This window comes from Anser brachyrhynchus (assembly GCF_964034855.1).
Source record: "Anser brachyrhynchus genome assembly, chromosome: 2".
Taxonomy (NCBI): domain Eukaryota; kingdom Metazoa; phylum Chordata; class Aves; order Anseriformes; family Anatidae; genus Anser; species Anser brachyrhynchus.
This window is the reverse complement of record NC_137695.1, coordinates 33,903,717-33,929,995: the sequence shown is the minus strand read 5'-3', so window position 1 is coordinate 33,929,995 and position 26,279 is coordinate 33,903,717. Positions and strand designations below refer to the sequence as shown.

Below are 26,279 nucleotides of genomic sequence, written 5' to 3'. Positions count from 1 at the left end.
TGGAACAAGCAAGTTGTTTTCCTGGTATTTATTTCTTCCTCTGTGAAATACTACTACTTGTTCTCTGCAGAAGTACTGTACTTTTTGATGGCTTGCCAAAAAAAAAACAAAACCAAACAAACGAAAAAACTGTTAGTATAAAAAAGCCCTAGCATTTAGTATACTTCGATAATTAGCAGTTTGGTATGCGATCAAAGTTATTTAAGTACAAGACAATGCAGGAACCCATTTAACATTTCACTAAGAAAAAAAGCTCAGTATAGTTTATACAAGTTGAAGTAGGTTCATTCAGCTTTCCATTGTTTCATTCTGTTCATTTCCTGTCTGCAAGACAATCGTGACACTTCTATTATTTACTTCTCCCTACAATTTTTAAATTTTGTGTGCACACAGTGGGTGGGTGTTCCTATTCCTTATGTTAGCAAAGTTTTTCCTTCAGTTGCTCCTTCAATATTGTCAGGAATAACTAACTTCCATTCCCAAGAGCTGAGCAAACCCAACCGAATCCATGCTGTCCATGTTGAGCTAGAATCTGCTGTTTTAATTCCCTGCTGGGAGCCTGCCAGTCGGGAAACGCTGACCAGTAAGTGCAGGTCTTAATTACACAAATCCAGAAGCTGCTGCCAACCTTTCCCCATTGAGAAGCGTTTGCTTTCTAGTGTTCTTTGTGATGAACAGATTATCATTCAAACATAATTCATTGCTGCTTTATAAGTAATTAAATGAAGAAACCTTTTAAACTCAAGGGAATTTTAATAGGTTACTTGCAAAATGTTATTGCAGGCAACAACTTGTACATGATTTTAGTTCCAAACCCACCAAAAAAATTATACAAATCAGCATTGTAAAAGTGTCAGATTAGTGCCTTACAGGCTTTGCTGGCAGAATTAAGTTCTAAATTCTAGATGTGGGGAAATGTTACTCATTTTTTTCCTTTTCCGTTTTTTTTTCTTAGAAAAATTTACAAGTGAAATATTACTACAAAACTTTTTATAAGGATTTTTTTTGCAAAACATTTACATTTTTTACCATCAACTATTTTTCTGTTTCAAAATCATTATGTAGATTTAATACCCTATGCTGCACATCAATTCTTGCGGGATGACAATTCAGTGACATGCATAAAAAAACACCACAAGGCATTAAAATGAAGACTTAAATACAAATATTGTTGCAATAAAACAGTTATAAAATTGAAAAATAGGACCTAAACATCATGCTTACCTAACTCTGACAAATTAACTTTTTCTCCTAGATTACACACTTTTATTACTGCTCTCATGAAAGAATGTGATAAATAATGACTTAACACCAATTTCTAATGTAATCGGCAACACATACACAAACCTAACCAAAAAAAGTATATTGTAAGAAAAAAACTAGTCTAACACTGGAGTTCTACCATGGTAAATACACTTTGCACTGATAATTACAATAAAGCAAAATTTTTAACGGTGGCAAAGGGAATGAACAGTGAAATGCCATTAAACAAGATACTACTGCACATCTGTGCCCTATTACTTACAACAGCTATATCCCACTGAGTCAAATAAAGGACATTGAAATTTACGATCCTTTTAAGACAGAAAAGTGGATTCAGAATGGTATGCAGAACAGACTGTCAAAATGCTTCTAATTTCATCAGTAAAATGTGCACCTGCTAACACAAGTTAATGTACTTTAGATGCTAGGAACCCAACCAGATTTAGATTTCGATACATCTACAATAGGGATTCATCATCAATTAAAAATGACTTCAGTTTCCTATCTGCATATGTAAGTATGCATGAACAAATTATATATGAAATGGTTGTGCAGAATGCTCATAACTTCAGTTTACAAAAATTGTTAACTTCTAGGAAACATGGTAATAACATTAGGAAACTTTTTCTTTGCATAAAGAAATTTATAGCACTGATTGTGAAGCATAATGATAAAATATATATTTGACATTTCATTTCCTATATAATAAAATTAACAGTTAATACTACCTAATGTTCATCTGTATTAAATGTAACATCTAATTGAGTCTGATGTTTTAAGTCCAGATACATCAGTTAAGAGTACTTTAAATAAAATATACAAAATAATGTACAAAACCCAACTAAAATTTAAAGACTGTTACAAGTCTACAAAAGCTTTAAGAAACTTGAAATTTATAACCACAGTGTAAAATTGTTTTCTTTAATCTCAAAGCTTTTTTTTTTTTTAAATGTAAACTGAAAGTATAAAATACCTTCAGCTTAATATTTTGCTACAAAGGGCTGGCCTAAAGTGTACACAGTGTAAACAATGATTGGTATTTCTCTTGCTTCAAAAATACGCAAAACACCACAAGATTGATAAAGTATTCAGATGAGAAGTATATGTTTTGTGAGAGAATGCACAAGGTATCCGTTATGCATCTCAAACCAACAGTTACCAAATACATTCTCCCTTTTTTAACTTGCAGGAAAAACAAACAAACAAAAATCTTAACCTTCTTGCACTGTACTTCCTTTTGTTACATGAAAAATATTTTGGTGTATAAATTTTTAAAAATACCGATCATGAGAATTGTTACCAAATGACTATGTGTGTAAAAGGTTACATTTATGACTATGGGAAACAATTCAAAATCCTGAGCATGAAATATTTGGCCATCTTTCCTCCTCTTATGTACTGCAGTTTTCACGTACGAAATGCAGTTTTGTGTTGTTATTGTTGCTTTCCATTTCCTCTATATACCTATTAATCTGACTCATCTGAAAATATAACCAAACCTTTAAAATCAAAAGCCACGTAATAAAAAGATAACCATATTCCTCTTTTCCCATTTCGTTTTGTGGTTGGAGTCTCAATGTAAGATTTGTCAGGTAACAGATATTTATTACCAGCCCACATGTTATCCTTGAAGAGAAAATGAAGACAGTAATATTTAGGGGAAAGGAGAGAAAATGTTTACTTACGATGCCTTTTTTGGTTAAAATGTGGTAATTAATTCTTTTCTTTGGCTATTAAGTCAAAGCATAAAGAACTCAGCACATTAACCACACAAAAAAAAATAACTAGTATTTACAGGAAGATGATACAGGAGAATGATCTACAACACTCATGGAGACAATTCTCTGATTGACTTCCATGAATTCTAACAAAATTAAAACATATAAATGTCTAAAATTGAGTTTTTATGATTCATGTTACCTATGAGTTAGAAATGGACTGCTGATGCTTTAAAATATGAAATACCAAAAACTGACCAAAAAGTTGCCATATTCATTCTTTATCCTACATAAAGACACCATTAGTTTTGTAAAATCTTATGTTAATATCTTTCTATGGTTTAATCTTTCCTACTGTACACACTAATTCTACATAACCTTAGCTCTCCAAAGAAAGAGAGGAATTAGAACTCACTGATTGTCATTTATACACACTACTATAATGTAGTGGTCAAAATTAATCTGAGGTCCACCTCAGATCCACTTTGCAGCAAGCACGTATCATCCAGCTGCTGTTTGAGTAATTCCAAAACTTGAGAAAAGACGGCCAAAATAAACTGACATGTTCTGCGGACTGAGCAAAAAACTAAACTATTTCCACTATCATTCAATCTATATTCAGTTTTGCTGTTCCTTATGGGAAAAGATGTTCTCATGAAAATATTACAAATTTATATTAAAAACAAAGTACCTTCATCAAACGATATTAATTCTAGTCACGGTCCACCCTGTTTTACATTGATATTATCTGAATTTACAAACACATTAACATACAATGCCAAAATAGAGGGGAAAAGTTCATTTAAAATCATTACATGATATACAGACATATAACTAAAAAAGTACAGTATGGAAATAATATTCCCCCATCTGTTTATCCAGTACATCAATTTGCGCTGTTTGTATTTTTGAAATTTTCGTCTTGTTGCACCAGTGTACACTTCCCATGCTGACCCTCCAGCCTGGAACAATTACAGAAGTCAAGACTGAAAACATGATTTCCTGCTCTGTAATCCACTTTACCAGCCCACTTTCATATTCTGAAAGGTATGTAAACTTAAGTGCAGCACTAGGCGTCCATATAAATTATCCTTTCAGAATTCTTCCATGTTTGTTGAAACATTAGGGGTTGCTGGGTTTGAATCTTGAGAAATGGCAGCAACAGTGACAATTCTTGGAGAACCAAGAACCTCAGTAACTGAAGAGTCCAGTTCTCCTGAGGTAACTATAGCAAGGGCCGTTCCACCACCCTTCTTGTTCTGATGAGTTTTGACATGTTTCGAGAGATGGTCACTTCGCATAAACCTTTTAGAACATTCAGGACACTCAAATCTCTTTTCACCTTTTTAAAAAGAAGAATGAAACCAAAATGTTAGTGAAAGAGAGCACCAAATGCTTTTTGTTTAATCATTTAAATCTGACACTTTCCTATTTGACATTTGAAGTATCTTTCAACGGATACAATACTTTCGTCTCTACCTGCCTGATTTCCAGGTCTGCTCTTTTCAGTCATAAGTTCTTGGCAATCTACTCTTCACTATTAAAAAGTTCTTAACAAATATTTGCTATGCTGTGATTATTTGGTGAGTAGTTTGAATTTCCGATCACCGGAGAATTTTCCTAAACTTCCATAAACCTGACAGAGTAGCAGAGGTACAAACAGTGAATGAAGCACTTGATAGCATTTAAAAAAAACTTTTATTTAGATTACAAGAATGGAATTTGGACACAAATTTGAATCCCAAAGCTCCATGAATCTGTCTCGTGAGAATATATAAAATCAAACTCAGGAAAAAAAATCACCATACTAAATGTTCTGACACTGTTTAAATATCATTAGACTCCTTTTGAATGTTACCTTCTGCAACTGTAAGTTTGAGGGGGGAGAAAAAAAGAAAGCCTTCTTGGGGCTAGAAATACGAAGACTAATAAAGCTTAGTTTCTAAATGGTCCACCCTTCTAATCTAAACTGTTAGGAGAGCTTGCTTTTTTAGTTCTTACCTGAAACGTCAAGGAATTTCCCAAAACCACCAAATCTGATGAATGGACTAGGTTAAAAAAAAAAATCTTAAGGACTGGGGCTAATCTAAGTGAGGAAAACCAACCCTAATCCATGACCAATCCTACGTGCTCAAGGAAATTTGTCACATTTTGATAAGGCACTATCTAACTTATATCTTCAGTGATGAAAATGACATCTCTTTCTAGGAAAGGTACAGAACAGTTTGAACAGACCTTTATTTATTTGATTTTTCAGTCAGCTTGCATTGATGAAAGCTGAAATCTACTGCTTTCTCTGTCTCAAGTTACTGTATTTACATTTAAAAGTAATTTTCAGAGACCCTAATGAGTGAGATTTTCGATATCACTATTTATTCATGGTCACTATGATTCAGAGTTACTGTATTATGTATAAAGAGAGGGCTGACCAACCTGTGTGGGTTCTTCTATGTCTTTGCAACTCATCGCTCCTTGTAAATCGCTTGCCACAAAAAATCCAGTTGCATACAAATGGTCTTTCACCAGTATGCCAGCGCAGATGTGCCCGAAGATGAGATGTCTTGCCATAAACTTTTCCACATCCTTCAATATGGCAGATATGTTGCTTCTTTTTTCCTGGCTCATTGCTGCTTCTAAAGAGATCAAGTTTAAACAGATAAGTAATTTTATTCTAAAATATTATTAGTTGGCTTAGGAAAAATACTTCATGATAATAGATACAGTTATAATTCACTCTCTGAAAAGAAACATATAATCATACTTCCTAGTGGAAAGCAATAAACAGCATAGACAATAAAAGAAAATCTCAAGTCCAAATGAGGTAAGTTGTGACAAGATGCCTAAATATGTATTGATAAAGTTTATACTCACCTTCCTTCTCCCTCTCTACAATTAGGACACGAGCAGGCAACTCTTCTCAGTCTCTTGCCAGGTTGTGCTTCCTGGTCAGAAGCTTGCTGAGCTTGTTGCAGCTGTACTTGTGTTATCTGATCAGGACTAACAGCACCAATCGCTGCATTAGCAATGCCACCTACTGCTACAGTAACAGGAGCTATTGTAGCTTGCTGTACTTTTACTCCGTCCTGACCTTGCTGTTGACCTGTAAAATAAGACAGTGTTTGTACCTTTTCTTGGTCATTTCACAAATAAGTTTTATATATTTTATAGAAAAATAAACTACTTAAAAGGAATCCATAAAACAAATACTAAATCTAGCCATTTTTCTGAAGCACTACCAGAATATGTACCTGTTAGCTCAGACAGTCCTGCTTAATGTAATTTAATGTTACCAGAACAGTACAAGACTGCAAATGATATTAAGAAATGTGAGCTAGTTTAACAAATGCTACCTCACACCCAAAATGCTGAGATAAATGAGAAGACAATATTTCTGTGTAAGATTTTGTTAAATCTATTGCCATAGAAAACATGAAAGTACACCTACACTCAGAGAACTACGACTAGCTCATTTTGAAAGTTATTTTATGATATACAGAAGTCACTTCTACAATCTGTACTGAATAAACACTAAGCCACAAAGGAACTTTCACAAAAAAAAAGAAGGGTCATAGGACTAGGCTTAAGCTCTGCTTCGCTAGCTCATTGATTTTGTTTTGCAGAAGGGAGTATGTTTTCAAAAAGACTGGAAAAGCAGCTTGATTGAATCAGATAAAATTAAAAGACTGACCTGGTGAATTAAGACTTCAATTTCACTACATAAGTTTATCAATCTCAACAGGAATGGTTCAAAATATCATCAGATATTGCCATTTTCAAAACTTCATACAAATGAAAAATAAGAGGAAACACTGCCTACTTATTGATAGAGTGTAATGACCAACCAGAATTCCCAAGAACAGACAGAATTCCCAAATAGAATATTCCAAGACCTGAAAGTCTGCAGTATTGAAGCACTAATTTAAAACTCTGAAATCCCTTAAAGGTAATATGATTCAGAGATATTCAAATAGGTACTCAAACCTACTTCTCAGACATCTGTAATAGAAATCAACAAGGACAAGACTGAGAAGAACACTCAAGCCTAAACTGCCTAGCTACTAACTGAGTTCATATACAACGGAGTGTGAAATAACAACTACTTTATTCACGTGACTGCTAAGGAGCAATATCTGCCTGGGCAGGATATGTTGTACAGTGCAGCGGTAACATCCATAGACTGAACCTAACAAACACCAACACATACACACAGACAGATTAGGACTGAAGAACCTCCCAAAGTGACTTGACTATCATCCGACAGGCTGTAGTTCACTACAGGAAACAGAAAAAATCTGTGTTGTGCCTGGGTCAGTACCAGGTTATTTTCACCAGAAGCACTGACCAGTAAACTCTCTTGGTTTCATTCTGGAATTTGCACCCGATTCAGCTAGATACAAATAAACACAAATTCCATGTTTTCTTTAGCAGGCCACAAATATCAGCAGATATCGAGTACTTTTGGTTCTCTGAAAAGAACAAGGGCAAACCCAGAAGTGATGATGATTGAAACTCACATGGAATTCATAGGATTTTGGGGATAAGTAGACAGTAATACAAGAAAAACGTTTCTACAAAGAGTCTGGAATTGGAAGCAGAGGAACCATAGAAGAAGAATTAAAACCTTAACCTTGAGTGTAGAGCCTCCATATATCTAGGCTAGAAGAAAGACTTTCTTTCCAGAATAGGAATGTATTAAATAAATTTCTTTCTAGTAACAGGAAAGAAAAGCACTCACAAGAATTCTTGAAGGAGAATATGATAAGTTAAGGAGAACAGTGAGGTATAAAGGCAGATAGATAGTAGTATCTAGCACTTGGGTCTAGCACTGGCAGAACAGGACATGAGCTTCCAAAGTGCTAGTCCATCGGCAATTCCGTGTCAGGCCGTTAAGCTGCTGAAGTACTGAGTGCTATGAATAGCTAGAGTCAAAGAAGGCTGATTGCTTTTGTTATATCTAATACTTATCTTAACACATTAATGTGATTGCTTGTGTTAAAAACCAACTGTAGGTTTTAGTTAGACAAAGGTAAATAAGTTAACAGGAAGAACTGGCTCCGCTCGTAGTCTTTTGCAGAGACACAAACTGCTCTCAGTGCGCTAAACAGACCCCAGATGCAAACTCCTTTAATCCACAGGGTGAACACTATAAGTGATGGCAGTCTAGCGACTGTCACTGCAAAACTAAAGATATATCGTGTACTACAGTCACACCTACAGCAGCATCTGCTGCTATTCTCACCAACAGTCAGGTGTGCTTTCAAGCACATTAAGTTATTCTTTGCCATCAGAGTCTGTTAGAGAGATGACTCCATCCATGTCAAAGTCCTATTTGACAAAAAAAAAAAAAAGTCCCATGACCTAACCATTTTCTCCTAGTTTTCTTTTTCTCCACGATTTTCTTTAACTGATATTAATGCTTCAACACAACTTTTCCCAGGCTGCCAGACTAAAGGCTTTTTCAGTACAATGTGAACTGGGGCACTCAAACCCTGAGCAGGACGACTATTTTTTTACCCCATGACTATTGCTACAGTGATGAATGTGTGACACATAACACTTGCTGGATCTGATCAATACACATTTATGTGGAAGCCTGTTCAGCATTTCTAACACCCCAACATATTGTGCTGATTTGATAAAAAACAACTTTCAGTCCAAGTCATGAGAGAGCCATCCACACAAGGGTCTTCTGATACTTCCTCATAATATCCAGCACCACTGCTTACATATTTTATTGATCCTGCACCTTCCCCCATCTTTGTCATTTGTCCTCCAAGGAATATATGCATGGTCCACATACGCATCTTGGGGGACAGGATACACACTACTGAGTCACAATCTCTATCTATTTATTTAACATGATATAGTGATACATTTCAGCAGAAATTCTTCATAATAACTGTAAAGGTGACAGCAAAAATACAAAAGATAAAATGACAAAAGTAAGGTTGCTCAGGCAAACAGTTACATTCTCCGTATGGTTTCAGTTAAACAGTAATTAAATGACTGCTTTTCAGATAGCATTAATACGGTTATTACATTTCTAATGTGAACTGAAATGTTGATTCTCTTCTTTAAATTAAGCTCAAGGAGTTATTTTAAACGTCCCTTTCCTTGAATTCCACATACTAAGATCAGAACAGAAGGTTCTGAAATTCCCAAAATATCACACAAATAGCTTTATTTAAAGATCCAGGATGCAGTATTCATAAAGTAGAGATTTGCTTATTGAGGTAAAAGAGTGACTGGAAGAAATAGAGATATATGATAATTATGTACATTCCTGAAAAGAGTATTTATCAGAAAACACTGGAAAGTTCAATATTGTAAATCCTGGACTTTTTTTTTGTACTTTTCAAAAAGCATCCCAACAAATCAGCACACTATTAGCATACAAGATAGAAAGATGTGCATCTGTTTTTATTTTTATTTATTTTTTAACTTATAGAATCATAAAGGTTGGAAAAGACCTCCAACATCATCTGGTCCAACTGCCCCCCTACCACCAATATCACCCACTAAACCATGTCCCTAAGCACCACGTCCAACCTTTCCTTAAACACCTCCGGGGATGGTGATGCCACCACCTCCCTGGGCAACCCGGTCCAATGCCTGACTGCTCCTTCTGAGAAGAAATGTCTCCTCATTTCCAACCTAAACCTCCCCTGGCGCAACTTGAGGCCATTCCCTCTAGTCCTATCACTGGTTACCTGTGAGAAGAGGCCGACCCCCAGCTCCCCACACCTTCCTTTCAGGTAGCTGTAGAGAGCCATAAGGTCTCCCCTGAGCCTCCTCTTCTCCAGACTAAACACCCCCAGTTCCCTCAGCCGCTCCTCACAGGACTTGCGTTCCAGGCCTTTCACCAGCTTCGTAGCCCGTCTCTGGACATGCTCCAGTGCCTTGATGTCCTTCTTGTAGTGACGGGCCCAAAACTGAACACAGTACTCAAGGTGCAGCCTCACCAGAGCAGAGTACAGGGGGACGATCGCCTCCCTGCTCCTGCTGGCTACACTATTCCCGATACAAGCCAGGATGCCGTCGCCCTTCTTGGCCACCTGGGCACACTGCTGGCTCATGTTCAGGCAAGTGTCGACCAACACCCCCAACATCCTACACCAAAACCTGCAGCAATGCTAAAACTTAGAGTAGTTTTCTTATCTATATAATGCCCCAACACTGTATCTATTCAGTAAGCAGAGCCTCTGCTGTCCCCCAGAACTTTTAACAGGGCAGTAGAAACTACAACATGCTGCCAGAGCTCATCAGTACTAGTAATCAGATGAGGTGAACTAAAATTTGTCAAATGCACTGTTGTACTTTCTCCTATTATCAAATTAGCTTTCATTAAAAAACAAACAAACAAAAAACCAGTGCTGATTTTAAAACCAACTAGTTGAGATAATGTTACACATACAGGAACAGAAAAGTCTAGCGTCACTTTATAGTGACTTTTAAAAATAATCCATATGGCTTGCTACTAGGGGCATAAAAATATAATTTAAAGCCTTCCAGAAATTCTGCTAAAATCATGATATCACTTAACATTACTTCTTTCTGAGGTACTCCAAACCACAAGACCTAGTATCAGTATACTTCACCATCCATAATCAAGCTTTTTAGTAACAAGAGCTCTCATGTTTCAACACAGATTTCAGAAAGAATTCTAAACAAACCATTACATGAGGAAATAAACAAAGTCACACTTCAGTTCATCTGTGGTGTTACAGATGAGTTGTCAAAGCAGTCACCGCACATTTCTACCTGCCTTTAGAAGACAGTTTTTCTTAAAATTCCCATAATTTCTTTTTAATGCTGATTTTCTGAAATTGTGAAACATTCTTGATCAACAAAATCATCACTGAACTTTACTGTACATGCTGTCAGGTTACAACTTTAAGTTACAACAATGTGCTACTGTACAAAGTAACACTGACACCAATTACTGCATTTGATTTTATTTCTCTCAGGTGTAAGTACTCTTTCTTTTGGATAGTAACCACTGCATGTTGTCCTGCAACAAAAAAAAACCTACAAGGCAATCTGATATAGCATTTATTTTGCAAACCAAGCACTGTAAGCCTCTCACTAGTTAGAATATTGCATATATGATTATGAAGATACAATTGAGAATGTTATAGACATTTTAAACCTTCTCAAATAGAAGGACCTACACGATTTTAGTCACTAATCTTAAACACTTAAGCATTTAATGAATGACTTATCACAAAATACAGGATTGTGCATCCTTTGTTTTTCAGTACCACATTTTCTTCCAATTTTGGAAAGAAACCCACAACCCTATGGCTTAACAGTTACATCGCATATACTTTCTTGTATATATGAGCCTAATGTGTTCATGCAAGAAAACTCAACATTTTCAGGTACTTCCTATAAAGCCGAACATCATGAGGATACATATCAATTTTAGGTTTCAAAGCTAACTTGCAAAATAAGAACTCCTGTAACACAATCCAAATGACAAAGAAAGCTAAGGTATGCTACCTGACGAACACTGTCCTGTAGAGTGACTTTGCTACAGAGTGACCTACAACTGAAAATCATTGTCATTAATTAGGCTTAGCCATCCATCCTAAGTCTAAAGAAGTTTCCTTTTACTACACATTGCGTATGCATTCCTATCACACTGTTCTTGTTCACCTGATGCAGTAAGCATGAAAAACTACTCTTTGAGACAAGTAGGGTGGATAAGGAAAGGGCTGTACTTTGACAATCCACAGAAGTCATTGGAGTCAAGCTTTAGAAAATGGATCTTGTACGGAAGAGAAATTAAGACAAGAAAAGGACACTTCTAGTTTCTATCACTCAGTTCCCCAAAACAATTAACACTGAGTTCCTGTTGCTGTTATGCAGCCAGCATTCTGTAGTCACAGAGATGTCAGCATTAATGAGAGATATCTCCATATTGTGCACCTTACTGCAAAAGCTGAGGAACGCTTTGCAAACTGTACATAGAATGAAAATGGTTAATATTACTAATGTTACAAAAACAAAAAATTGTTTAGCTGTATATTCTAAAAATGAAAGAGAAGGTTGCAACCGACACCCATATCTGTATGTATATTGCTAGAGGACTAAAGTAAAGTTAATGACAAGCCGCAAAGTTTCAAAGTTCTACAAGCGTTGGAGCTGACACACCAACTCACCCATTAAATAACTTACTGATGAAAAAGAATGGGGAAAAAGAGGTCTCAGCTCCTTTCCACTCTCTGCATACTCTAACTGCAGTTAGCTTGCAAACATTCTTTAGTCTAATATTCCGTTTGGAAAATTAGAATTTACTTTAAGATTAGCCAGGATTTTAAAATTTAAAAAACTCCGTGCAATAGTTTATAGTTGGAAAAAACGATTTTTAACATCACCTACTGGAAAGGTTTCATGCTGAAGAATGAGATGAAAATCGTGTCTTAAAATTAAACATAATGTGAAGACAACAGTGAGTTTCAGTATTGACACAGAAGACAATGGTGATTTCAACAGTGATTTGATGCTACTTGAACATTATGCAGACAATACCGACCTCTCGTCAATTTATAAAAGTTTTGATACAGAAATTATATATGTCAGGGGAATTATTTCCCAGAATAGAAACTTCTCAAGGGTTGATGCAAGGGACTCACATTGTTCAGAGAAGAGCAGTTTGGAGTAGAGAAAGGAACTGGATCCAACCGACTACTGTAGGAAATGTGGGTTGTCACCGCACATTGTGTCCAGATGCTACTACAATTTCCAGCACAAACTGCAGCATCAAGTAGATAGATTTCTTTTCTACTGCCTACAGGGACATTGCAGCAAGTTTCTATTTTTCCCTGTTTCTGACTTGAACAATATTCAGAGGAATATATCTTCTCCTCAAGAGACTTTTCTTCCCATGTCAGATGGGATGGTTTGTTCAAAAATTACTAACCAGCATCACAAACTTAGCTTTTGTGAAAAATACCACTAAGAAGCATGAGGATTAAGGCAGAAAAAAAGTTTTAGAGTTTTAAACACCTTAAAAATGTACTGTTTTTCCTTTTGTGCAAGAATCATACAGGCAACACAGAAAAACAAAACATCACCCAAGGAGTTTCATGAAAGTACTTTAATATACTTTAATAACTTTTCAAAAATTTCAGGTTTTTCACATGTGGATTAGGACATCCTGAAGTCACCTCAGTATTTTCAAACAGAAAAGTTTTTTCCAGCTTGTATTACCTTTCAATTAATTGAAAGCCTATTTTCTCTTTATTATTATTAAACTTCGCAAAGAGCTCTCACAAACATAACACAAAAAGACCTGTATGGGAACAATACAGGGAAATAGACATGGACGTACATTTTCACAAAATTTAGCCTTGCACAACCAAGTAGAGGTTTCAGTCAAAGCAAGGCAATAACTAATTGCTCAGGATTGTTGCTGCGATTTTAATAGGCTTCAATTAGAAAGAAAATGTGTTCAGTTTTTAGATATTATAAAGGAGCTGGAATCAGAAAAAAACACCTTGTTGTCTTACTGCTAAGACAAGAGGTCCTTTACAAAAAATTGTTTTTCTCCTGTATTAAAAAGTCAAATAGAAAAGTGCATTTAGGATAAGTGTTCGAGAACACTCCTCTGCAGATGAAAGTTAGTTCCCTGTATATTGAACCTTAGAGCAGATAGATAACTGAAAATCCAACTACTAAGTGTGCTGTCGAATGTTAGGTGCACTGCATGGAACTAGTAGTAGTTATAAGAAATGTAGCTTTTAAAGTTTATTTTTACTGAGCATCTGCCTCTACTCTATCATCCCATCCCAACCCTCAAGTTATTTTACAGGTTATAGCCACAACAGAAGTTGGCTGGGCTCTTTCTTCCATCTCTTCCCCTTTACCTTGAAATAGGGATAGGGCAAGAAAGAACCTTTTTGATTATTAGTCTCTATAGCCTGACTAGAAGAGCTCACTACCTGCCAAACTGTAACAGTAAAGAAGTTACATACACATCCTACACAGTTCTGACATACAGAAATCAAAATACTGCTTTCTGGGATTTCTAGGAAGTCTGTTTTTCAGCACCTCAGTTCAACTTCTGTATATTACCATGGAAATAGCAATTGCCTGATCTTGAAAGAAGGCTGACAGGAGAAAGAAAAAACAAAATAAACAAGAACCCAAACTAAGGTTTCAGTGTTGTCTTTTTGTTTGCTTTTAACTACAGTTTAGATGGTTGACTTTCAAGTCCACACTTGACTAGAAGGTTCATAAATGTCCTTGAAATAAACATTTTGGCTATATGAAATGCTATCTTCGTATTGATCAAGATTAAAATAAATATGATGCTATGCACAGGAGTTTGGAAAATGGAAAATTCTTTCAACAGACAGGAAGTTAGCTGACTTCAAAACTAGGCTAAGTCACTTATCATTTGATAATTTGTTCAGAATTAAGAAATGCTAGCGATGAAGATTAATTTGTTTATTAAAGCTGAAACACCTGGTCCTTGCCTGATAAAGGGTCTAGCAAGATTACAAGAGAGCTACATCTTATAAAGACCATGTAACTCTCTAAGATCAAAACCCTCGGCAGTTCTGCCAGCTATTCTGTAACATCATCACTCCTGTAAAAAGAGTATGCTTGATCTTACCTAATCTTCCTTTCTGGTTCAGAACAAATTGAAAAGCTTGATGTTTTACTCAGAGTAGTTTCCCAATGGCCAAGGAAACAACACAAACAAGGCACATATCTCTTAGAATTCAGAAAAAAAAAAACTTTGAAAAAAGTTCAGAAGAAACTCAAAGCAAGAGTGGTCACATCATCACTTGAAACCATTCTATAATTAAGGAAAGTCAGACTTGTACCTAAGATGTGTGCCAAGTTGCTTTTGGCAGGAAGATATTAACTAGATATTTTCTTTACACAAGAATTATACTAGTCTGCCAATCTAGCAAGACTAATTATGCATGTTGGGATAACATGGTTTAAAGACTGGCTGGGCTGATCAAGGTACGTGACTATTAGCCACTGTCAGTAGTATTAAATACCACAAACTCCATTCATTTCTAAGAATGGATGCATGCAGAAATCTGTATAAATGATACCCCAAACTAACCTAAACAGATGTTGAAATGCTAAGCTTCTCAAGAGATTGCAGATGTCCAGAGTTTTTGTTTTGGTGAAAGTTTAATGACAAGAACAAAATAATCGTTATGAAAATTATATTTTATATGCAGTCCCAACTACTAAGCTACAGCATATGAATAAAACTTTTAATAACTTTTATCCATCAGATTGCTAACCATTTAAAAAGTGGTGTTTCAACAATATTGTTCATACTCAGAATTAACCATTCACCTTGGAACATGATGTCCCATTACGTGAGTTAGATTGTAAGTAATAATCATTAACATCCAGCACTTTTAATACATTAGAACAGTGAGAATTTCTCACTTCTACCACTACCAAAATCACATGAAGCTAAGTACATCATAACATACTGCATGTTACGCTGAGGAAGGTATTAAAAAATGGAGGGAGTGGGGGAAGCACAAGATTCACAATCTTCCTCCTTTCGGGGAGCAAGTAGGTTAGCTTAGCATGGATCCAAGCACTCTTAAAAACAAAAACAATTAAATACTAACAAGGTGATGAAGACGTGCAGCATCACTCATAAGCATTTGCTTGCTTGGTACTTTCTGAACAAGAAAGATCTGCCATTTGATTTCCTGCTCTACATATTCTGATTCTTGGCAACAGGGAACTAGAGAAGGGAGGGCAAAAATTGATATTCTTAGAGAGAACCCATAATGCTGAAATGTTTTTGTAAGACCATGTACTCTAACTGGGAAATAGTTTTACTAATGCTCTACTTTGAAGAGCTTAAGAACTTGCATCTAATTCTTGAAATTGATAGCATAGAAATGGCTCGTTAAAAACCTGTTTCACCTTGCAATTATGAGCAAAGCTGATACTTGAAATACTTCCCCTTCCTGCTTTCCCTGGAAGTGACTGTTAACAGAGTCACGTCTTGCCACTGACAGGTAAGGCAAAGGCTTATTTTACTGAGGCATTTTTACCAGGTGATTCTCCCGTTAGCTGAATAGGAAGATTGTGTACACCTTACGCATCAAGTTTAGAACAGAATATTGACACTTGATTTTAAAGCTGCCATCACCTAGGCAAGTGTTTGCTGTCTCCAGCACAGTTTGTAGTTAAACTGCTTCCGCCACTATTTTGAAATTCAGTTTAAGAAAACCCCATAAACAAAGCAATTTTGTTGTTGGAAGACTAAATGCTTCTAATTACTCTGAAGCATTTGAAAACAATGTCGCTGCTAGAATATTTAGAACACTGTGGTTCTGCAACAATTCTCAGCTGAAGGCAACCTGAGAAGAGCTGCAAGTGACCTTTCATGACTTTGGAAGAACTACACTAAATTTCTACTTTCTTTCCAACTACAGCCTCAGAATGCCAACTGACAAAAAAAGATGCAAGAAGTAAGCAGAACTCCTGTATTTGTCCTGTTTTTGCAGAAAATAGCTCAGTTCTTTGTACTTATTTTTTCCACTGCAGACTCCATAGCTTTGCAGCTTGTTTCTTCCCAGGTATTTGCCACAACTCACTTGTCAATGAGAATCCACAGAAGCACTGGATGTTGTTCAAAAAACCTCCTCACAGGACCACCACCCTTTAGCTCCTCTGACTTTAACGCCGGTTTGCTTCTATATGCTGTGGCTATTTTAAACCCTTTTCACCTTGTCACCACCTGCAGACATCTCTCCTTGTTTAGCTACTCAACTCATTGAGTTCTGATTCTACATGTACCCACTGTAGCATCAACATGAGCAAGGAGAGCCACCGATTACACTGTAATGAAAATGCTCTTTCTTTCATTTGATGACTTAAGCGTAAAATTCTAAGACTTCAGGCTAAACACCTTCCTTCTCTCAATAACTATCATAATATCAAAAATGGCAGAGATAATAGATGATCATGAGTGGTACAAAGGTGAATCAGTTTAATTTCTCATAATAGAACGGTTTGAGAACATTAAATAAAACGATGTCTTACACAAGAACTGAGACACTGCATTTACTGCAGACAAGTAATGAACATGTCAAAAATTTACACAGACTCAAAAAAAGCAAATTCATGGAAGAAAAGTAATCTAAAGATTACTAAGTACTAAAAAAATAGCACTTCTGACTCATGAAGACCTGAGCTGCTGATCATTGAAGGGTGGGAAGAGTACCTGAGAAAACCCATTACTCTTGCATGTAGTCAGCATCAGACATGGTCAGAAGCTAAATATTTAGTCAGAAACTCCTTTGACTCATAGAATAAATGCATGTAGTTTGGGACTACCATTTTATTCCTGTTTGAAGCATTTTAACAAATTCTTTAAACTCCCTTGCAAAGTCTGAAGCAGAACATTTACATTTTGTTACCAATCTCTTCAGCGTTTGAACAGCAAGTCAGAATTAGTGACTCACACAAGAAGAGTTAATAAAGAAGCAAAGCGAAGAGAAAGTCTGGAAAACAAGCAGAAGATGGATGCTGACAAATTTGAGAAATACATGACAGGAAGAGACCTGGAGGTACTAGCAAATTGTACAACTAGTAACTGGCCAAGGGAAAAAAGACTTAGTAAGTCACATTATATACTAGAGAGTATGAAAGAAAAGGACAATTACATTTTAAAAAGCCCCCTAATGAGAATACTAAGTATTGGACTTCATTGTCATTACCAACTGTTTTATTATCCACGACACATCCCTGCAGAAGACTCTTAAAACTCTCCAGTTGCGGTATTGCCAGGCAGCAAACTGAACACTAGTCATTCTTCCACGTTATTTACGTGGATGAACTCCGATTCCCTGTAATTCAGGCCATGCCAATACTCATGGGTTAAAATGGCTTGCACTTGAGTTGCAAGGTGGTGGGATCTGGGGACTCTTGCTTAAAGCAACTAACAAAGCTCGGACCAGACACTTGTATAAAATACAAGTAATATTTCTTACTGTTTTTAAAACAAAAACATCCCATGTAAGGAGAGCCAAACACCATTGTCATGTAACAAAATTATTTCAAGAGGTAGACAAGTCTGATCTATTACTATTTTTTCTTCATTAGAAACAGGGAATTCTGAAAAGCCATTGTTTCCACCATGAGGACAGAATCAATATATTCCCACTGTCAACAGAAATGATAAAAAAAATGAAAAAGAAGCTTACTACCTCTTCTGAAGACCCCTGTGTAAGAACAGGGGGCACACAAAAGTCTTACATTGTAATGAAATGCTGTGTATTCATGGTTTGTCTGTAACTTGTCCTAATAAAATCAGATGTTTTATTTCACTCCATATTCATCAGCACCCACAAAAATATTCATAATTTGTGCTGTTCCTAATACAAACACACTTCAAGATCAGTGTGTTGAGGAACAAAAAAGAACTTTAGTCCACCAAAAGGAAATGGTTTCATGAACTCTATTTTTCTTAGAATCATCTTCCACAGACTCACTTTTGTCAATTAACACATCTCAACAATTAAGAGGGCACAAAAATAAGCTTAAAAAAGGTAGAAGCTACCCTATTTTAAGAAGGGAGGGGAATCCTTGATCTTAATTTTATACCTATCACAGCAGAAGCTTTAAAAAAAAGGCAAGAGAACTGTCAAGCACCTGCTTGTCCCCAAGGTTATATGGGGTAAATTTGGGATGTCACCATCTATCTTACATCCAAATGACACCAAAGGTTATTCCATTCCACAGAGAATCATGTATAAAACAACAGCTAATTCATATATTACAGAAAAAAATGCAGTTTACTTTGTACAGAATTATCTTGTTTAAAGTCCACAGCAGGTACTGACCTCATAGCCAGGCAGGTATTTGTAGATCCCTGCATGTTAAAGTAAACACAGCTGCTTTTAGGTAGTCTATTGTTTGATTAGCACTTCACTTAGTTTCTTTATCCTCCTGAATTCAGATTCTCTTCATACCCCCCTCCCCTTGCCCCTATATTTTCAATTATTCTTTTGACTGACACTTTGTACATCTCTGCGTAGCTTCACAGAATCACAGGGTGGTGCAGACTGGAAGTAAGCTCTGGAAGTCACCTGGTCCAACCCTCGCTCAAGCAAGGGCACCTGAGCTGGCTGACCCGGACCACAGGCCTTGAGTATCTCCATGGATGGAAACTCCACAACCTCCCCAGGCAACCTGTGCCAGCACTCAGTCACCCTTACAGTAGAAAAAAAATATCTTCCTTCTGCATCACTGATACTGAATGAATTCTTCTGTGGGTCTGAAAATGGAAAGACATGAGGAGAACTCTTGCTTTTGCCTTGCTTTTTGACCACGCACAACGTACAGCTGAAAGTGTGGTACCAACATGTTTGAGGTTTTAACTTAAAAATTGAACAGCTACAAAAGAAAAAGCACAAACTTTTTTCATCTTTCTTGGTTTACCGTAGAGCCTACACACCTTAGGCCAGGAAGCAGAAAAACAAAGGTTATAAAAAGCAAACCAAAATACATCATTTACTTGAAGATTTAAATATTTTTCTTCCCAATGTGAGATCTGTCTCTATTAGAATTTACAAACTGTTAAGCAAAAAAAAAAAACAAACACAAAACAACAACAAAAAATTCCTAAATAGGCTTTCCCAACATAGTTCTATAGCTTAACATTTCCATAAGAATTTTAAGCCACAAGTTTGTTATTTGCAATTAGAGTTCTACTGCTTTGTTTCATTTATTACTGAAAAACTAATAAAAAGGTACCTAAATTACCCATTTGTAAAAATAAATGGGAAAAAACAATGTCCACGAAAAACATATGGCACAAATAAAAGAACAGTTGTTTCAGGCAGCTACTTATTCCATTTTTTTTTGTCTGAAACTTGGCTGGCTATATCAGTCAGGCTTGCTCAAAGGACAAAAACTTTTTTTTTTGTCCTAACAAGGGTAGAGCACCTGAATCAATGGATGGGTTGAGTCCTTCACTCCATCTCTTCCCTGACACTTTCTGGACATCCTCTGTACTCCTCATTTCTAACACCTACTTCCACTGCTCATTTGTTGTAAATGATCCACTTCTGGAGAGTTCAATTAATGTGCAAAAAGAGTTCACATTGACAAGCTTAGGTACTGCAGGAAAGCGAATGGAAATATCAGCCTGCAGATGTTAAGGTAACTCAGCAGTTTATTTTTTTCTGGAGACGTCCAGTAACAATAATAGCAAAAATAATTTCAAATAAAACAAACACAACAGTGATAATAGCCCTGAACAAGACAACTTTTTCCTTATAATTGGCAAGTTTAGACTTCTGCATGTTTATAATTTTCCATTTCGTAACCATTTCTTCTTTGAACACTTAGTTTAGCATTAACACAAGGACTGCACATCATGCTCTCTGCTCTCCTTTCCATGTTGCTTTGCTCTGGGAATAGCAATCAGAAGCCTCACAGAAGAGAGAGAGAAATTATAATTTCCTTCTTTTATTTCTCTCTCACATTCTCAAAGTTCTAGCTCCATAACCTTAAATCTTGGGGAACATAAATAGTACATTATACATGGAGGAATGATTGATGTACTCACTGCTGCTAGTATAAAATTAAAAGCCCTACAGAAGCAGCTTACCTGGGCAAGGGGTGGGGAGGAAGGCAGAGGGGAATTCAGTGGTCATACAGTTTAAGTTTAGGTAACATATGAACCCTTTATGAGTAAGGCTTGGCTTCTCCAGAAGCATACTTCTGACTCATTCCCCTTGCTCAGTAAGGAATCTCAATCCCTCTATTCTCCAGAAGACATCACATGCAGTCAGAGGTGCAGACAAGGTAACTGAGCAAGATGATATTCAGAATTTCTTGTCTGAACTGCCACAGTTGTAAGCCATCAGTAAGCAGGGAAGCAGAAGAGAACAGCACATAGTAAGATTTCTCCCACACCCAAATCTCAGCTGCTTCCAAAGCAGGCTTTCCATTCCTTTGGCCCCTTCCAAAGTAGGCACTTTTGTCTAACAGTAGCCAACCTGCACTTTCTCATCAAGGACAATTTTCCAAGACAAATTAGACTGCAAGATATTGTAGCAGCTGGTCAGCTCCAGCGAGCCTACATTTATTTTTGAACCATTACAACCAGACACAAGGTCAAGTTTTTAATTCTGATGACCCTGATTAACATCACTGTAACATTCCTTAAGTAAGACAAGTTTAACTCATCCAACCCAACCCTTAGTATTACCATGTTCCATCAAGTACTGGAGAGCACTGTAGCAGACAAAATTCTCCCGATAGCAAATTTCTCATTGGCAAAGTACGTTTAGTCTCCTTGGAAGTACTTCTGTTTAGCTGAACAATCCCTTGCCCAGTTAAACATTTCTCATCTTAGCACGATTATAAAAAACAGATTAAGAGTCAATATGATACTAACATTTTTCATGTTGACTGGACAGTAAATGCATTTTTTCTTACAGTTTTGTAAGAAAAACTGTGACTACAGTTGAGTTACTGTCAATACAAGAGTTTTTATTAAAACTAATACAACAGAAGCCTTTTCCTCTTATGGGGTTAAAGCAAACTGTTGTAAGCAGTTATCAAACTGGTGAAGAGAGGCCCTCAAATTTTATCTGTAATACTAAAAGTTTGCAAGTTTTACATACAGAGTTGCCTACAGAGTTGCCCTTGTGGGTCACTGCACTCCTTGCAGTGAATTTACTTTAGAACTAAGTTCTTTATTCCAGCCTAGAACCTTTTAGCAGCTCTTTCCACAACTAATAGACCAGCATAACCACATGGGCATTTCATAATACACGTCAGAAGTTCATCATCAAGCACTGAGGTGGTTACAAGTGGGTTTGTTTGTTTTCAAATTAAAATAAGTCACAGGAACAACGCTGTGTGTAAGTATACCTTACTCCACTCAATCTCTCTGCAATATTCAGACTTTTGAGGGAACAACTTTATGAGCTAGTACAGAGTATAATGAAGTTCCATACAAATGCATGTCATGACCCAGGATTTCACAGTTCACATACTGCCACCTTCCTCATCCTATATCCCCCATGCAGAAATAAGGAGTACTACCTGCTTGAAAAAAGCTTTTGTGTTGCTGGCTTTTGTTTATATATATATATATACACACACACATATATATACACACACACATATAATCATTATATTTCATATTATATATGAAATATATATTTATATATATCTTATATATAAATTATATATCGTTATATTTCATATTATATATATATAGTATGAAATATAACGATATATAATTTATATATAAAATAAACATATCAAAGCTCTACTAGCTCTACTAGGGAGGTTTTAGCTATCTCCCAAAGCCTCAAACTTTTTAATAAGATGGAGAAAAGGGTCACTGAAAGATAGTTTATCAAATACAAGTAGTTCTACTTCAATTGATGAAACTGGTAATATCCACTCAATGTTTAGGAGAAGTGTCAACTATTTTAAAATTTGAATTTCAGTGATAAGGTATTTTCTCACAGTTAAGGGTTTTAAGTTTACTACCAAAGAAAGCCTTGTAGAAGTATTAAAGATGATCTGGTATTCTTGCAATAGTAAATAAATAAATAAAAATAAAATAAAAAATCCCACCACTTTGTCAGACCACTCACCTGCAACACTGGTAATGGTAACTGGAACTCCTTGAACTTGAACACCTGCAGCACCCAGGTTGGCAACACTTACTGTTTGGAGATTAGGTACTGAAGCAAGCTGGGCAGCATTCAGTGTGATTGGGGTACCGGCAACAGCCACTGGTGCAATCTGAGCGATGGTTGTGCCACCGCTTGAAGAAGACACGGGGGTAATGGTTAGTTGTTGGGGTAACCCAGCATTTTGAACTTGAAGGTTTGAAAGGCTTTGCAGATTCTGAACCTGTACAGTTTGCCAACTGATCTGCCCCGATGGTGTTAAAGTTGGAGCCCGGATGAGCACCTGAGTTGGACTTACTGCCTGCAGCTGAACATTCTGCAGAGGCTGCTGCTGGATGGTCTGTATAGTTTGCCCTGACTGGAGCTGAAATGACTGGGGAGGAATGGCCTGAATAATCTGCTGTTGAGGCTGCTGGATCTGTATCTGCTGTAGAATAGGCTGGCCTACTATCTGGACCTGCTGAAGGGAACCAGACTGATCCTGTACGTTCTGTAGTCCATTGGACTGAAGCTGACCAGAGCTCTGGCCTTCAGAGTCCGTCGCAGTGGTTTGAGGTTCTTCAGTTGTCTGCTCCGAACTGCTGCCTGCTGTGCTTGTGTACTGGCCTGCTTCTGCAGAGCTCACTAACGTGTCACTGCTAGTTAGAGATGTTGAAGCAGTGGTTGTAGAAGTGGACGATGAGGAAGGAGATTCTGGCATTGAACTAACAGAGGCAGTAGTGACAGGCGTAGACGCTAGCTGACTTCCATTGGAAACTCCACTCTCTGAAGACTGTCCAGCTTGACCCGAGCCTCCTCCTGCTGCCACATTGTTTATCACAGGCAACGCTAGGGTTACCCCACCAATGTTTATAGGTAAAGTTGTTACAACTTGTGCCTGAGTACCAGGAATAGTTTGCAGTTGCAGTGGTATGGAAACACCAGGTCTGATTTGGACCGGGACTGTCTGATTTGCTAAGTTTTGAGCAATAACATTCCCCGAAGCTGTCCTGTTTGAAGCTGTGAGAATAGCTTGATTATTGCCCGCAGGAATAAGCTGAATTTGACCCTGTATATCTTGTATACCAGTAGCATTAGCGGGATTAATTTGAATTTGTTGACTTTCTGTTGTCTGAATCTGTGGGATCACTTGGTATTGGACACTACCGCTTGGATTTTGTACTTGAATGACTTGAAATTGCCCAGGGGTCGTTGCAGAAGAATTGCCCGATTTGGTTTTTGAAGGAGATGCACTTCCATTGTTACTACTGGAGGGACTTGCTGCGCTTGAGGCAGCAGAAGATCCTTGTTGAGCAACATTATTTTCTTTTGAAGCAGGAGGAGCAGCAGCAACAAGCTGCCAAGAGTTCCCAGCAAGCTGAGTTGTTACTAATTCTAACTGTTGCGGCTGATTTTGAAGCTGCACCAAACCTTGATTTGGATCTATAATGATCTGCTGCTGTCCAGTTGCTTGATTCTCACCAGGAGTTCCTATTTTGCTGCAAGTGGCTGCTAGCAAAGCAAGAGGTGAAGGCTGAGAATCCTAGCCATAGGGAGAGAAAACAGAACAGATTCAGGAGAAGAGCACGAGTATTAATTATCAGGAGTAAGCACTAAGATTTGCACAGGAAACAGACCTAAGTGTGTTTCTGCACATAAAGACCAACGATACAATTCTGAATAAGGAAGTGCATGTTTCTTTAAATAATCTTTAAGTATAGGCCAGCAGTTATCAATGAGTATGTGACAACCAGGACCTCAACCACTTCCTCAATCCAGTCTTTTTCTCCCCTATAATAAGGGCAAATTAAAAAAAAAAAAAGACCTCAGTTACATGGGAAGCATCTGATCACTGTCAAACGCGATCAAAAAACATGTCCAGGCAGTAAAAATATTGCACCCAAAGAACTACGTTTCATCCAGCCCAAAGAAAGATGCCCTGAACAGGAAACGCTGTCAGCTGAACATTTCATTTTAAATGCTAATAGTTTGGGCACTTCCCTATTCGGGTGTGTGCGTGTGCTTTACCTGTGAGCCTCCAGTTTTCCCTTTTTTATTATTATTGTTGTTATTCTCTGCCTCGGGAGATTTCTCTCCCTCTGTGGGCATAGTTTCCTCCTTCTTTTGATCTGCAAAAAAAAAAAAAAATCAAGCGTAACAGGTTAATTATTCACCTCCATTCCTACAACAACAAACCCTAGGAGCACATCCTTTTCGGTTCCCAGCCTCTCGCCCGCACCTCCCCGGGAAAACAACGGCGCAAGCCATCGTTACAAAAGAGCGAGTCCTGAGAAACGTGGTTTGAAACCCAACCCATGGGGGCTGGAGAGTTAACACCCAGAAAGGGGAGGTTTGGTTTCCTTCTCCCGGAGACAGCGGGAGAAAACCACCCACAACCCTCCTCCTCCTCCTGCCCCCTGAAGCATCGACGGCCACTGAGTGGCCGTCGATGCTTCAGGGGGCAGGAGGAGGGCTGTGCATGGGAGGGAAAGAGGGAGGAAAGGAGGAATGAAGGAGGGAGGGATGCGCACGGGAGGGACGGAGGGAGGGAGGGAGGGAGGGCTGCCGAAGAAAGGGGGCACGCAGGAGGACGAGAAGAAAGGGGGCGCGGGGGGCGACGCCGGGGGAGCGAGGCCGGGGTAAGAGGGGTGGTGGGGGGGGGCAGAATAAAAAGGGGGGGCCCGCGGGAGGGCGGGCTGGGGGGGGCCGAAGGGCGGAGGGAGGAGCGGAGGGAGGGCGGGAGGGAGGGGGTTACATACCGCTCATCCCGCATTAATGCCCCGCCGAGGCGCCGCTCTAGGGGGGAGGAGAAGAAGGAGGAGGAGGAGGAGGAGGAGGAGGAGGCGGCGGAGGGCGGGGTGGGGGGTAGCGGGGAGAAGGCCGGTCGCAGCCGGAGCGGGGAGGAGCGGCCCGGCCTATTTTTCCACGAATGGCCGCCGCCGGGGCTGTGGCGTAGCCGCCCGCCTCTCCGCCGCCGGCCTCGGCCCGCCGCCGTGAGTGACAGCCGCGGGCCGGGCGGCCGGGGGAGGGAGGGAGGAGGGAGGAGGGAGCGCGGCGCCGGGGGCGGGGCCCGCCTGGCCCAACCGCCGCCCCCCGCCCCGGCTCCTCCCCCTCCCCTGCTGCCAGCCGCGGCCCGGCTCCCGCGCTCGGCACACGCGCTGCTGACAGCCGGGCTCGGCGTGCTGATTGACGTCCCGCCGGGGGGCGGGGCCTCCGCGCCGCGCCGGCCAATCGGGTGGCAGCTGCCCGCCTAACTGACAGCGCGCGGGAAGTGAGGGGAGCGCCCCCCCCCTACCCCCCCAGGCCCCCCTCCCGTCCCGTCCCGGGCTGGGCCCTCGTGGCCTCCCCGCGGTCCCGGGGGGTTCCTTTACACCTGCCCCTGGATATTCCCTGCAGGCGTCCCGCCCGTTCATTGGCTCGGCCGCTGCGCGCGGGGCACGCCGGGAAATGTAGTTCTCGAGGGAGGCGGCGCATGCGCGGGGCGGGGGGCGGCCGGGCTGAGGCGGCGGCCTAGGAAGGGGCGACGGGGGGGCGATGATGTTGGGGTGCTGCGGTCACCCCGCGGCTGGGCTGGGCAGGGCTGGGCAGCAGCGCGTTAAAGGCAGAGAAATGAGGGTTGTGCCTCTGGTTTCCTCCGCAGGGTTTCCTCCGG

General features: G+C 38.9%; 1 protein-coding gene across 3 annotated transcripts; it reads right to left on the bottom strand.

Moving 5' to 3' along the window:
• Positions 1 to 733: 733 nt before the first annotated feature.
• Positions 734 to 25,921, bottom strand: SP4 (Sp4 transcription factor). 3 transcript variants are annotated; one of them, XM_080577855.1, is made up of 6 exons: positions 25,387 to 25,905; positions 24,656 to 24,756; positions 22,610 to 24,170; positions 5,853 to 6,081; positions 5,415 to 5,614; positions 734 to 4,323 (listed from the first exon to the last, which is right to left on the bottom strand). In XM_080577855.1, exons 1-6 carry the CDS (start codon positions 25,391 to 25,393, stop codon positions 4,076 to 4,078), a joined length of 2,346 nt encoding a protein of 781 aa, XP_080433981.1. In that variant the 5' UTR covers positions 25,394 to 25,905; the 3' UTR covers positions 734 to 4,075. The 3 variants fall into 3 exon arrangements, with proteins under 3 accessions (XP_080433981.1, XP_080433982.1, XP_080433983.1); XM_080577856.1 differs by lacking the exon at positions 25,387 to 25,905 and adding an exon at positions 24,867 to 25,017; XM_080577857.1 differs by lacking the exons at positions 734 to 4,323; positions 5,415 to 5,614 and having other exon boundaries at positions 6,037 to 19,263; positions 25,387 to 25,921.
• Positions 25,922 to 26,279: the final 358 nt, after the last annotated feature.

Coding starts and splice junctions, on each gene's coding strand:
- SP4 (XM_080577855.1), bottom strand. Junction 6,082..22,609: donor TACCATTACCAGTGTTGCAG/GTGAGTGGTCTG, acceptor CTTATTTTACAG/GTCAACAGCAAGGTCAGGAC. Junction 4,324..5,414: donor ACATAGAAGAACCCACACAG/GTTGGTCAGCCC, acceptor CTTTTTAAAAAG/GTGAAAAGAGATTTGAGTGT.